The sequence below is a fragment of the Jaculus jaculus genome, chromosome 6 (genome assembly GCF_020740685.1).
Source record: "Jaculus jaculus isolate mJacJac1 chromosome 6, mJacJac1.mat.Y.cur, whole genome shotgun sequence".
Taxonomy (NCBI): Eukaryota; Metazoa; Chordata; class Mammalia; order Rodentia; family Dipodidae; genus Jaculus; species Jaculus jaculus.
Window position 1 is genome coordinate 17,556,452 of NC_059107.1, and position 13,927 is coordinate 17,570,378.

The 13,927-nt window shown below is 36.4% G+C and overlaps 1 protein-coding gene across 4 annotated transcripts in view; it reads right to left on the bottom strand.

Annotated features, from left to right (window-relative positions):
* Positions 1-4,113: 4,113 nt before the first annotated feature.
* The window catches only part of Gabrb2 (gamma-aminobutyric acid type A receptor subunit beta2), a 202,683-nt gene continuing 192,869 nt past the window's right edge, over positions 4,114-13,927 (bottom strand). For all 4 annotated transcript variants that reach the window (XM_045153034.1, XM_004661049.2, XM_045153035.1 and 1 more), the window contains one exon: positions 4,114-8,296. In XM_045153034.1, the coding sequence (XP_045008969.1) occupies positions 7,949-8,296 (348 nt within the window). In that variant the 3' untranslated portion in view covers positions 4,114-7,948. The remainder of the gene's footprint in view (positions 8,297-13,927) is intronic.

The following is a 13,927-nucleotide window of genomic DNA, read 5'->3' on the forward strand; positions in this document are numbered from 1 at the left end:
TGTATTCCCCCATGGATTAACAAATTGGTATTGTGGAGCATAAGAAATGCTGGAAAGAGAGAGTTATTGAGTTTGCAACACGATCTTGTGTTTTGGAAATGGCCAAGGGTAATGTGAAGCAGGTTTGCTGGATGCCTGCATGGAGACCCAGTGGACCCATGAGGATGAACTGTGGGTTGCATTGGAGACCCAGTGGAGCTGCCAGGACCATGAGATGGCTGCTAAGGAAAGCTGCCATCCCGGATGAAGTTTTCCAGGACTGTGAGTAGCCTAGCTGGAGGGATAGAATTGAAACTCCAGAGCCTTTATGCTGGGTAGAATTATCAGACTTGGGAACTTGTCACTGATTAGAGTTGTTGGACTTGGAGCTGCAGTTTATGTGTTTGATCCGTTTAAATCATGAATTGCTTGAGTAATTCTTTCCTATCCCCAGTGCTATCTTTTTCAGTGTGAAAATGTTTCTTCTGTGCTATTATGTGTTTTTTCGGGATTTTTTGTGATTATGGCTCAGTTAAAAAATCTTTGATTATGGGGATGTTTGAACATCATTGGGATTGATAAAAACTATGGGGATTTTTAAGTTGGGCTGAATGAATTGAATTTTACATCATGTGTGGATATCAGTTTATGGGTGCCAGGGGCAGAATATGGTGGTTTGATTCAGGTGTCCCCTTTATACTTAGGTGTTCAAAATCCTAGGTTCCAAGCTGATAGAGATTTGGGAATTAATGCCTCTTGAAGGCAGTGCTATTTTGGGGGGTGGGCATATGGGTGTCATAACCAGTTTCCCCATGCCATCATTTGGCACACTCTCCTGCTTGCTATTGTTAACTTTATGTTGGCCAGGGGGTGATGTACATCCTCTGTCCATGCTATCACATTCCCTGCCATCATGGAGCTTTCCCTTGAGCCCATAAGTCAAAGTAAACCTCTTTTCCCACAAACTGCTCTTGGTTGGGTGATTTCTTCTAGCAATGTAAACCTGTCTGCAACACCACTTTTAGAAACTATAACAGTAGGAATATCAGTGAGTGAATTATTCTAGTATTAACTGACCAGCTCATTGGGACAGAATTTATCTGGGAATTTTAATAAAAGCTGAGTCTTAAAATGCCATAACACACTTTTGTTCTATAGTGTTTACTCGTTGGTACCTGTGACTACATTTAGCCAGTCGCATTTTTGGACAATTGCGTCCTATAAGGCCTTTTTCCTTGGGCTAATGTCATCCACTGAGGTACTGTCTGGGCACGTTAAAGACACTAAGTATAAAGTACATTGAGATTGTCACAAAAATATTAAGTGGCTTCAGTATTTCATGTGTTTAAGATGGTTAGAGATCAAGAGTATTCACTTCTGCCTTTTCCATCTTGGGGAACCTTTGGATGGGCTGTCCATGAATGTTTCTTGAGAAATGACCAAATGTGTGAGAAATGGGCAAACCTAGCCACTTATTTTAATTGATGAGGAAGAAATCACTTACAAGATCTTACTGAGGAGTCATCCTTGATAAGATACACATTCTTCTGAACACATAAACAGTGTATGCATTCCTGGTGAACATGTTATTAGTGTGTCTTCTTGTACATGTTGAAGAAATGAACAAATACTCTGTGCTCATCATGTTTTCATAAAGAAAATTCAGGTCTTGATTTGTTTTCCTTATTATTCACCATTTAACCTAAGGGCATATTAAGTACTTTTTGTAAATCATTAGATATGGTAATAGCACTTTTTAGATAAATGATCAATGTTTAAAAATTATAATAAATGGGCTGGAGAGATGGCTTAGCGGTTAAGCGCTTGCCTGTGAAGCCTAAGGACCCCAGTTCGAGGCTCGGTTCCCCAGGTCCCACGTTAGCCAGATGCACAAGGGGGCGCACGCGTCTGGAGTTTGTTTGCAGAGGCTGGAAGCCCTGGCGCGCCCATTCTCTCTCTCTCCCCCTCAATCTGTCTTTCTCTCTGTGTCTGTTGCTCTCAAATAAATAAATAAAAATTTAAAAAAAAATTATAATAAATAAAAGCAGAAGAATATATTACTTATGGACTACTGACTCTCATCTATGCTACTTTAAGAGCTTCTTTTTTAGAGAGTTTTTTCTTTTAATTCCATTTCTACAACTATCTTATGAAGGAGGTCAAACTTTAACTCTAGTTTATAGACAAGGAAACAGGAGTCAGTGGGTTTAGTAGCTATATAACTATATGCCCAATAAGTGGCATATAGAAATTCAAGGTCAAAAGTGCCAAACTATAGAGTCCAAGCTCCTAAACCCTCAAACTTCTCACTGCTTTTTAACAAAAGTCATGGCAAATAAGCTATACTAACAGCTCCCCAAATAAGTATTTTGGACTCAATAAAACGACACGCACACATACCACCTTTTGATTTTTTATTTATATTTCTTAGGTCAAGAATTACACACTAGCCAACATTATTATATATTTACATGCTGAAACTGGCTGTAATAAGTTTAAATTCAAGAAAATAATTCTTATGTGCTATTCATTTATAATCCTCATTTTTTTTTACTACCTCATGTATCCCAGAGATTTTCAGAAAAAAAAAAAAACATGAAAATAGATGCACTGAAAGTCACTTGTGTTTTTCATCTTGTCATCATTGGAAAGTGTGCATGATGTGCATGGTAAGAAAGGCTACAAGGTAATTAGTAAGGCCAGCAATCACTACATTGTGAAGAAACTAGAGTGTTACTCTTTAGAAAAGGACAGCTCAAAACTATGCAGGAACAATATTCATAACAGAACTATTTAAACACCCATGCAAAGAAAAATTTAGTGTTGTGGAATTATTTAAATTAGAGGCAACTTTGTTTGAGTTTAATGTTTTTTTAAATGGCTGTGGTTGAACTTTATTGAACCATGAAGAAAAAAACCACAAAAATATGAATACTAGTTAACAATAACTGCTGACTTGTATCACATGGTGCAAGGACAAAGACGCAGTATCACGTTTGAGCATGTCTGACAGGGAGTGATATTTTGCTTTGGAACTCAATATAAAGTTATGTTTTGCATCATTTTTGGATATTTGTGACAAAAGTACTTGTTAGAGCAAATTAAAAATTGATATTATAATTTTGCACATATCTACAAAAATGTATTTTCCCCAAACAAAAGCCATTTAAGAGTGCTGCTTTTATCCCACTTGAGAAACAAAAGAGGTTTTAGGGCAGTATCTGAATTTGCACTCTCTTGACTCCTTACTTTTAATTTATTTTTATTTTTTGAACCACCTTACTAGTGCATTTAAAATTATTTTTAAAACTTTGGTGTGAAGCAGTATCTTTTTTCCCATTTTGTCTTTTATTCTTTCCTTTTAAAAAATAATTCTGGAGTCTTTGGTTGAAAGAAACAATACTATCTAGAGACAAAATACTAGTATATATTTAAAAAAAACCTCTTAGCATGCATTGTATATAACAAATTTCTGGAGCTGGTATGAATAAGTATTTTTGAATGCCACTGATACAAACTTCTATATTTTTAAAATTGATATTTAAATTGCAAACTTTGGCTTCTTGTTCTTGGACATATAAAAACTCTGCTAAGATATCAGTAATTATTTCTCTTCCCATTTACCAGTTCTGAAGCACTCTTGATTGTTATTGACTACAAAAATGCTAAAAGTTTCCCACAGAAAATGAGAGAATGGGAGTGAACAAGCAGGGAGTGAAAGACTGTGTATGTTTGTGAGTGTGTGTGTGTGTATTTGTATATGGTAGCCATGGAAACCCTTCTGTCTGGGATTCCCAAACTATTTGTACAAAAGGGTGTTTAAATTACTCTGCTGGGGCACTCCAGTAAACCATACTTATAAAAAATTAATGAAAAAACAGTTATTTCTATCTATCGACTATTCATTTACAGCATGTTTAATTATTTACATAATACAACACATCAACTTAAGCCATGAACAGAAGTAGCACATTGCCTTACCATAAAATACAAATTAGAAGTTAAAAATATTTAAGAAATTTGTCTTAATATTTACACACGCTCAGTGAAAGCTATGGTTGCTCACATAACATATTCTGTACAATTAGCAACATGGAATGATTGCTACAGTTGTATTTTTTTCCCTAACCAACATGGTGGGATTTAGTTTCTGTTTTTTTTTTTCTTCATTCCAAGAGGAATTATTTTTCATTTCAAGATATCTTTGCTTTTAAATAACCAATGGACAATTTTATCTGTGTCCTTAAAAAGAAAGCAGTTCAACAAGCAATGTGAGGACTAGTTAACATCTGATGTTCAGAGGTACAGTACTATTGTAGTGTCAAACCATGCAACAATTCATAGGAACTGTGGCCATTGGTTTGCTCATAGATAAATGCTCAGTACCCTGTATTACTTATTTTAATATGGAGACTGTTGGTTGTCAAGTTAAAAAATACACAGATTTAATGAAGGAAGCAGAACATATTAGCTTATTCCTTTTTTTTCCAACATATGAATGCATATACACGCACGTGTGTTTACATGGATCTATATATACACATATACACGTGGAGATATGTTGTCAAACCTGTTTATGTTAATGTTTTCAGTTTTTGTTTTTCTAAACAATAAAACTGAAACACAGTTACCTATAGGAAATAAAAAATTGTCTTATTTTCCAGTACAATGCAGGTCTTGTTTAAAAGAAATGTGATTCATTTCTCCACTAGGCATTCCACTGCACTTCAGTTAAGTCTTGTGCTTTTGTAAGCTGACAGGTTTTGTGTGTGTGTGTGTGTGTGTGTGTGTGTGTGGTCCTAATGCTAGAAGGTAAAGTCTTTTGTTTTATAAATCTTTATTATTATCATTATTATTATTATTTTACTTAGCACTGCTTTTGAAGACATGAGAAAAGGTCTAGATGGTCCAGCTGGAGTCTTTTCCCCTGTCATTAAATTGCAATAGAAAGAATTGTAACATTCCTATGCAAACACATGGTCATGTTGCATGAGATTTCAGTTCTGGAGTGCATTTCATACCTACTAGCAGTCATGTACACTATATATATATATATGTACAGTTTGAGATCAAAGATTTCATTTAGGATGTGCATTTTAGAGTCAGAATTTGCCTATTAATTTCACATAGATGAAAAATCACCTTAATTGCTGGCTAACTGTTTTATACTCAAAGGAAAAAAAAAAAACTATACATATGTATAAACAAAGAGTAATACCATTTCAGAATTGCCAAAACATACCTTTATGGTCCTTTAGTTTAAATACTAGATGACAATCTGATTGGTTTTCCAAGATTAGTCAGGCCTAGCACCCTGCCCTGCATTCTAAATCAGTGTATAGCTTAAGGATGAATTACACATATACTATTATTTCTCATCAGGATAAGTTGAATTTTTCCAAGTATGTGGTCACTGAGTGTAATATACGGTTTTACTTCTGGGGTATTTGTTTCAAGGTCCTATCTCTTACCCTTTTCCAAGTTCTCTACACCATTGATAGCAGAAATATATTCTTGGTTATATTAACTTGAGGCCCATGTTATGTAAATATCTTCCTCTGTTTTGATCGAGATTGCTCTATTGGCTTCTTTGAACATCCCAAATTTTGTTATAATCACAACTGACAATATCAAAGATTTTTATGGCTTTTACAGAAATTTCAAATAAGAGCCCACTTCAGGACTGAGGCCTGGAGTTATCTTTAAAAATCCCTTTTCAGAATGGCATTTAACAAATGTGCCCCTGAGTTAATTGTTATGTGTCTTTCTGTTATTATCTACTCAAACTTCACCCCTTGGTGACAAAGGGTAGGCACTTTTATTGATGTGATCCCCAGAAATGAATGCTGAGAAGAAAGCATGTTCCTGGAGACACTTGAGGAATCTATACTCTGAGCACATGGGGAGATCCCTGGTCTGATCTACAGTAGTGGAATCAGAGGTGTTCAAGTACATAATCATAAAACATGAGGTGCCAGCCTTCCATACATTGGTGAAAAAATATTATCTCCCTTTGGGACAAACTCAGAGTGTATATGCTGAACATTTTCTTTTCATCATGTTGGTCTGTAATAGTGAGGATGGAAGAACAGCAGAGTGCTCTCGTATTCCAATCTTCTGAGTCAGGCGGGAAAGGAAACATAACATCTTATTCACAGGATGACTCTCTCCTTAGCTCCTAGACACTATTTGGAACATTACTGTGAAGCTTTGATAATTCAAAAAAAAATAGACAAAGCAAATTTTTCCTCTGAGAAAAAGGTCAGTTAGAACCAAACTCTACAGAAAACTTAGCAATTCACTCTATTCTATAGGAACTGAAAACTGTGAGTCTCATGTTGATAAAAATGAAATATATTTTCTTTTTATCTTTTCGGTCCCACAGATAAATATTAGCAGAGAAGCACAATGGCATAATTAAATAGAGTAGATATAATACACAAAACCAGGCTGACCATGAGTTATCGATTCTGAAATTTCACTTGAAGCTCGTGGACTCCCCACGGCTTTGTTGTAGGGATCCCATTGTCCTTTAATTGTCATATTTTGCCTAATTAGCCAGATTCCAATATATGCAATATAAGCACCCTTAAAATAACTAAACTTGAACTCACAAATTCTTTTTGTGCTTGCACCCACTTTGGAATAATGCTTGTTTGAAAAATTACAGAGATTAAATTCACTGCATTTAAGAATATACAGTTCGTTCAGTCTCTCCAAAGCCATGCTACATCTAGCTCCTTTGAATATAGTCAGAATTTTGGAAGCAAGAGAATCTGAAGAGAACTGTTACACCTTAGAGCGAAAGACAAATTCTCTTTTGGAAATATACTATTAAAGTCAGAAAAAAACTTATATGTAAATGATGTAGAGACAGATGGCACAGTCTGAAACAACTTATTTTGTGTTATATATTTTATTATTTGAATGATTCCCAGTCTAATATGATCATCTAAGATACTTTGAATTCCTTTCACCTTTCCATTTCCTGACTGCCTTTCGATTTGATAAACTATTGAAAACCTCTTTAGATATTACTTCTAAGCTTGTGATGTTGTAAAATAAATTCATCTAACTTCTGTCCTGAGACACAATATATTCAGACCTGATGCTGTGTAGAGCTTATATGGGCCAGGCTTGCTTTAATTTTGTTACAACATTCAATTCTGTGGTTTTCAACCCTGCTCTGTGTTAACTCTTATTTTTACCATCTCTGGAATAGTTTTTTTTTTTTTTTTTTTTAGCAAAAATAAAAATTAGCTGTCATGCAAGAAATGTTCAAGAGACCTCCTATCTCTAAATGCCAAAATGAAAGACATGATTGCTGGTTTCTAGTGCTCCAGCTAACGGACAGGCTGAATTGACTTTCTGACTCTCTGTTTTGACCCTATTATTCCATCTCTTCCCCCTGATTTTGTTTTTAAAAAAATACATTGGAATCTAATGGTCCAATGAGAAATGTCTTGCCATGGCACCAGTTATCACCATCACAGAACATCTTGGCCATACTGAAGTAACATGTTCCCATGGTATTGCAGATTGTTTCATAAGCACCAAATGTCTCAACAACATGCCAACCTAGAAGTGGTGATGGAGAGTATCTGGAAGGGCCAAGCCTCAGGGAAAACATCGACAATGCTACTGAGCTTTCTCAGAGTATCTTCTATGTCACTCTCCTCTGAGTTGGCTGTATACTAAACAGATGAAGTGGGAGATGGTTCAAACACAACCTCGCCAGCATTTAGAGAAATCACTTGTATTTTAACTGGAAAACCACAAGGACCTTAGTGTATCTGTTACTTAGTGGAAGCAACCCAAATGGTATGAAATGGACCACAGGATAGGCCAGCAACTAAGGTATTTTAACATCACATTTGTCCTGGATTGATGTGTTTTCCAAGTCCTACGTCAGGCTGGACAACTGTTTTGAGGAGGAATCTAGTCCTTGCTTCCTATAGGAGGCCATGATTTAGTTCACATAGTAAAGCCAGTAGACAATGTTGAAGAAGGAGAAAACCACCGGGAAGAAAATGCGAGACCACCGGTCAATGGCGTTCACATCAGTCAAGTCAGGGATGGTGATTTTCAGTTGAGAGGCACGTCTCCTCAGGCGACTTTTCTTTTGTGCCACATGTCGCTCCAGGGCATTTCGACCAAAACTATGCCTGGGTAATCCAGCTTTCCGATATTGGATGCTGGATGCATCGTAGGCCAGCATGGTGCTCCTGGGGTCTCCAAGTCCCATCACGGCTTCAGATGTGGCCATTTCATTCTTTATTTCAAGAGTGCTCAGCAAGATATTCTCATGGGGATCCATCTGCAAAGGGGAAGAATCAGAAGACAAATAAAATAGGAACAGCCAGGTCTTTGCTGATGCTCGCAGTATAATGGACTATTTACTGCAGGTACTTTCTATAATATTTGTTGCAGCATACAGACAATTCACTTTGCAAATACTTTACTTGAATTTGAGTTGAGGTTCTGCCAGTATAAGCTACTTGAGTTGAAGATTTCCCATCTCATAAATGATATATTAGTGATTTAACCCTAGAATATTTCTACAATATACTTATCCAAGAGTTCATTGCTACTTAGAACATGCATAGAAACAGAAGGCAGAACACTCCTTTAAATAATTTGTATTCAACATAAACATGTAAAATTTAAACTGTACTAGGTATAAGATAATGCCATGGGATTAATTGGTGAATAATGCTCATATATGTAGTGTATAATAGTAGATAAATTAATGGCAAAGCCAGGATTGGACATAGTGGGCAACTATCAAATCCTAGGTGAATATACTAGGCATCTTTTTGCATGATTTTATTTAATTGATATATTTTAATATTCACAGTTATAATTTATCATCTTAGATGTATAAAGTCAATAAAAAGATGAAAGAATAGTTTCAAGTAAAAATAATGCAAGTTACAGGAGATCTGTCCAAATATGATAAAATTCAGAACAATAGAAACAAATAAAAGTGTAATAACTGGAGACTTGTGGTGGTGGAGGTTTAAGAGGAGAAAAGATTGGCTTCAAAAAGAGGGGAAAGACATTAGAGAAGGAAGCTCACTCAGAGGGACTTGCTCACTTAAATTCTGGGCCATGGGAGTAAGTTAAGTTTTATATGAAGATAGTTTAATATCTCTTTTGATGGTTTCTAAGTGTAAAAGTTGAATATTGACATCATGTATCTTAATATTAATATATTAATGTTTTGTGTAATATTAAAAGTTATGTTTCTTAAAAGGCACTAATTACTGTGGATAATAAGATCTACTTATAACAATTTTATTTGTTTATTTATGGAGATAGGGTCTCATGTTCAAAGTCACCCTTGAATTTATTGTGTAGCCAAGTCTGGCCATGTATTCCTGATTCTCCTACATCTACCTCCAAGTGGTGAGATTACAAGGCTATGTAATTTGTTATTAAAGGCCTAATTTGTTATTTTGCTGGAGTATCTGTATATGAAGTACAATTATTAATATTATTTACTATTTTTTTTGTTTTTTCAAGGTAGGGTCTCACTCTAGCCCAGGCTGAACCTGGCATTCACTATGGAGTTTCAGGGTGGCCTCAAACTCATGGAAATCCTCCTATTTATACCTCCTGAGTGCTGGGATTAAAGGCATGTGCAACCACGCCTGGCTATTTACTATTTTTTGAGGGTCATGAGAATTGAACCTGGTGCCTTGGCCATCCATGGAAAGTATTTTAATACTGAGAGATATATATGCAGTCTCATTTTTTAAAAGTATAAAATAAGGGAAAATGGCCAATAATAGGTGTTGGTGGCATATGGAAGCAAGGGATAGAACCAAAAATTTAATTGGATAATGTAATGCTCTGAACTTCATAGATTATGAACAAGGCAAAATATGTCTCTAAAATTACATCTTACCAGTTAGCTTTCAATAGCTTAATGACAAACTATTATTCCAACCACATAGATAATAACTTTTAGCAAAATTTCCTTGGCTAATATACAGGATGAAACGTGGAACTTCCCTTTTGAAATAGTAGAATATTTGCAATTAGAGTAGGAATCAGTTTTGAATGGATACCACCTGGATAAAATTTTAAAGTATAAAACAATTGCATCAACCATAATAAAAATCACTGGTAGCAAAGGATTATTATTTAGAGAAACTTGTTATAATTTAAAACAAATTATCCTTGGGTGATCCATTTAATCCTAGTGGGTTTCTCTGAGTAGGAATTCAAAAGTTTAATAGTTTTTATACTAAAGAAAAATTCAGTAGTATATATTTTTAATTCAATATTTGTTATGAAAAGAAACTTTTCATGTATAAGCAAACAATAGAACTAACATTTAAGCAAGAAATGGGACAATTGCACTAGACAATTCCTGAAACATATTTATTTATTTGCTTATTTTTTATTCATAAATTCCAAGAATATTGTTCATGTGACCATGTCAATTACTACAAGCAGAAGCAGTGGAGATGAAGTGACATTACAGCTGGGTCCTCATGGCAGAGGGGACCATCTTCAGAAATTATACTCAATCAAAGACTATTTTTTACTCCTCCATTTGTTATCATCTTAAATTTAAAAACATTTTAATATTTATTTATTTTTATTTAAGAGAAAGAGAGAGAGAATGGACACACCAGGGCCTCCAGTCAGAGCAAATGAACTCTAGACACATACTCTACTTTGTCCATGTGGCTTTGTGTGGGTGTTGGGGACTTGAACTCATGTCCTTAGCAACTTAACCACTGAGAAATCTCTCTAGCCCTCCACCCCCTTTTTTTTTTATGATAGGGTTTCATTCTAGTCCAAACTGACCTGGAATTCACTATGTAGTCTCAGGGTAGCCTTGAACTCATGACAGTCCTCTTATCTCTGCCTCCCCAGTACTGGGATTAAAGACATGTGACACCATGCCTGGCTCAGCCCTGTTATTTCTGACCTTGTAAAAATGATATATTCCTTTAAGTACATAGGATTTGGGGAAAAATAATTGAAATGAAGTATTTTATAAGAATTTGGACAACTAAATTACTATGTTTACTGATTTTTACAATATGAGATAATTGAAGAAAGCTACTTACATGTCTCAGAAACATGGCAAAAGGATAATGTATACCATATACCAAAAATAAAGATAAGAATGATGTTGCCTAAATATATATATATTTTAATTTGATTTATTAGTTTTCTTTTCATCAAATACAGGCAGTTTGGTACCATTGTTTAGGCTCATCTATGATCTACCCCCTCCCATTAGACCCTCCTTGTTGATGTAAATGGGTCGTGCATTGTGGAGTTAGTCCCCAGTTATTGGTATGCTAAATGTCTCTGCAAATCATGCCTAAATATTTACATAGTAAGCACTCTAAGAATTACATTTGACCTTGTTATAAAAATGCAGTGGCTATTCACTGATTAAATTTGTTTGTCTGGAATAGATATGAATGATGATCTTCTTGTAGGTTAACTATTATTGACCTTGTTTAGCTAAGGCAGGAAGTGGTGAGTTAGAGTTGGAGGGTTATGGAATGGCTGTGTCAATTAAGCAGATACTATTGCTCCTTGGTATCCATTGTCTCATTAGAATGCTTTGTCCTTAAACATTACTACTTATTCAGACTCAACTATGTTGCTACTAGTAGTCAAAGAATAGATTAATCTGAACACATGGAGTATGATTTCTCCTAAAAATTCTTTCCAATAGCCATAGAATTGCAAAGGGAAGAACAGTATATTTCTAACTGCTTTCTCAAGTAACAGAGGCTGGAAGGGCACTTGAACATGTTGGAGTTCACTAGGCCACACCAGGGTAAAGCTATGAGGCACTTCTCTGATTCTTCTACGTCTGAAGAACCAGCTTTCACCACCATCTTCTCCTATTGCCTACCAAGCCTTCCATATAGAATAATGTTCTCCACTCTTCTCCTGGAAGCACTTGAATCTCTCGTTGGAAACCACATACCTCAGGGTCCATTACTAAGACTGAGAATTCTCTGGAGGTCTGTATGGAGACCACAGAGGGAAACAGAGCCAAGAGGCCAAAGTCATGGTCAGACACCATCGTGACAGTGACGCAGCAGAGACCTGGCTTGTGCTTCCTCCCGACACTGGTTTCACCACAAGTCTGGCCACAGAAATTAGCACCATTGCTGTCATGCCTGTCATTCCAGCAGACAGCACACGCAAGGTCTGTCTTATTTAGTGTTGCGTCTACAAGCGCTTGGCATGTTGTATAAGACAAAGAAGAATCCCAGTGTAGAGTAGGTGGGTGAATTTAGAATGGTGGCCCTGAGAAACCCAACTCATCTGGGTGAAGCTCATGGGGAAATAAAAACAACAACAAACAAACAACAACAACAAACGTGAGTTCCTTCTGGGTTCTAAGATGTCTGCTCCTAGTTAATAGGTCTTTTTCTAAAATAGAATGTTGGAAATATGGAAACTATATTGGTGTAGTAACTGGCACTACTTCCATGATAGGCATCCCATTTTTAACCCAGAGAAGAGCATTTAGGAAGCAACAACTTGAAGCTAGGATTAAACATTGTATGAGCTGACCCTACTCAGTTATCCCAGGAAGCCTTAAGGGCAGGTTCTGATCATGAATTTGGATAGTAAGACATAGAGTTTAAACCCACTCTCCAATATCAAGCTACCATCAATCATGGGGTACAAGAGGGCATACACCTATCAAACTCTATCAAAAAAGTAAGTGTTATCTCAATTTTCCGGGTGCTAACTTAGTCTCTGTTGGAGAATCTGCTTCTCTTTTTCAGATAGATGCAGATCCTAAGGAGAGAGCTGCCCCAACATACCTCAAAAGGGGCCCGACTGAAACTAAGGACAATTGGCGAAACAAGCAAGGGTGATGTTTCCCTGATGAACCTGATACCAGCACAAAGGGAAAGGAGACCAACACAGAGAAAAATCAACTCCTACCAAATCAGAGAGCCAGAGCCTCAGAGGCCCCCAACACCTCAGCACTGAAGCAGACCAAAAATGAACCCAACATGGCTCAGGGAAATCTTGTGGAAGAGGGGGTGGAAAGAATGTCAGAGTCACATGTTGGGTCATGATATGTAGAGACATTTATCGTACCAATAACTGTGGGCTAACTCCACAATGCACGACCCATTTACATCAACAAGGAGGGACCAATGGAAGGGGGTAGATCATGGAAGAGCCTAAACAATGGTACCAAACTGCCTGTATTTGCTGAAAAGAATACTAATAAATTAAATTAAAAAAAAACCATGAAATTCAAATTACCTTAGTGAACAGGGGGTGAGAAGGAATTAGACTCAGTTTTACGATGTTATGATGAGGTGTAACAGTAACCTACCAGCCCACATCGGTGTATGGTATAGATAGTCACCTGAAGGCTTACAGAATTTCACTTAATGAGGATGAGGTATGAGCATCTTGAGTCAAACTTGAGTTAAATATCACTAAAGATGAGAACTGGCATAAAGTCTTGTCAATTCCAACATTTATAAAGGAGGAGGGAAGATATCTATTCCTTAGTTGTTTATCAGCCCCATTCATTCTACTTTCTGTCTGGAACTCAATGAGAGTATTCCTGACATAGTCATTGGCTCAGTGAGGGCACATGAGTTTCTCTGAGCCAATGGCATGTTGTGAGCCTGCAGATGGACACTCCAGAGTGAATGCCTTCAACCATGCTAGTAGAGTCTTGCACAGAAGTATGTGGTCTTGAAGGGTATTTTCAGGTAGTTTATCAGATGAATTGATAAACTGGAAAGGAGTCAACACAAAAGAGGGTTTATGTCTTGATATTGCCACATCTGGACATTTCTCACAAGAATATCTTTTCTTCTCTCTTTTCCTTCCTCCCTTTCTTAATTCAATCTTGTCTATTCTTCCTTACCTCCTCTTCTGCCTTTTTAAAACTCACTTTCTCTCTGTTTCTCCTTCTCTCTGT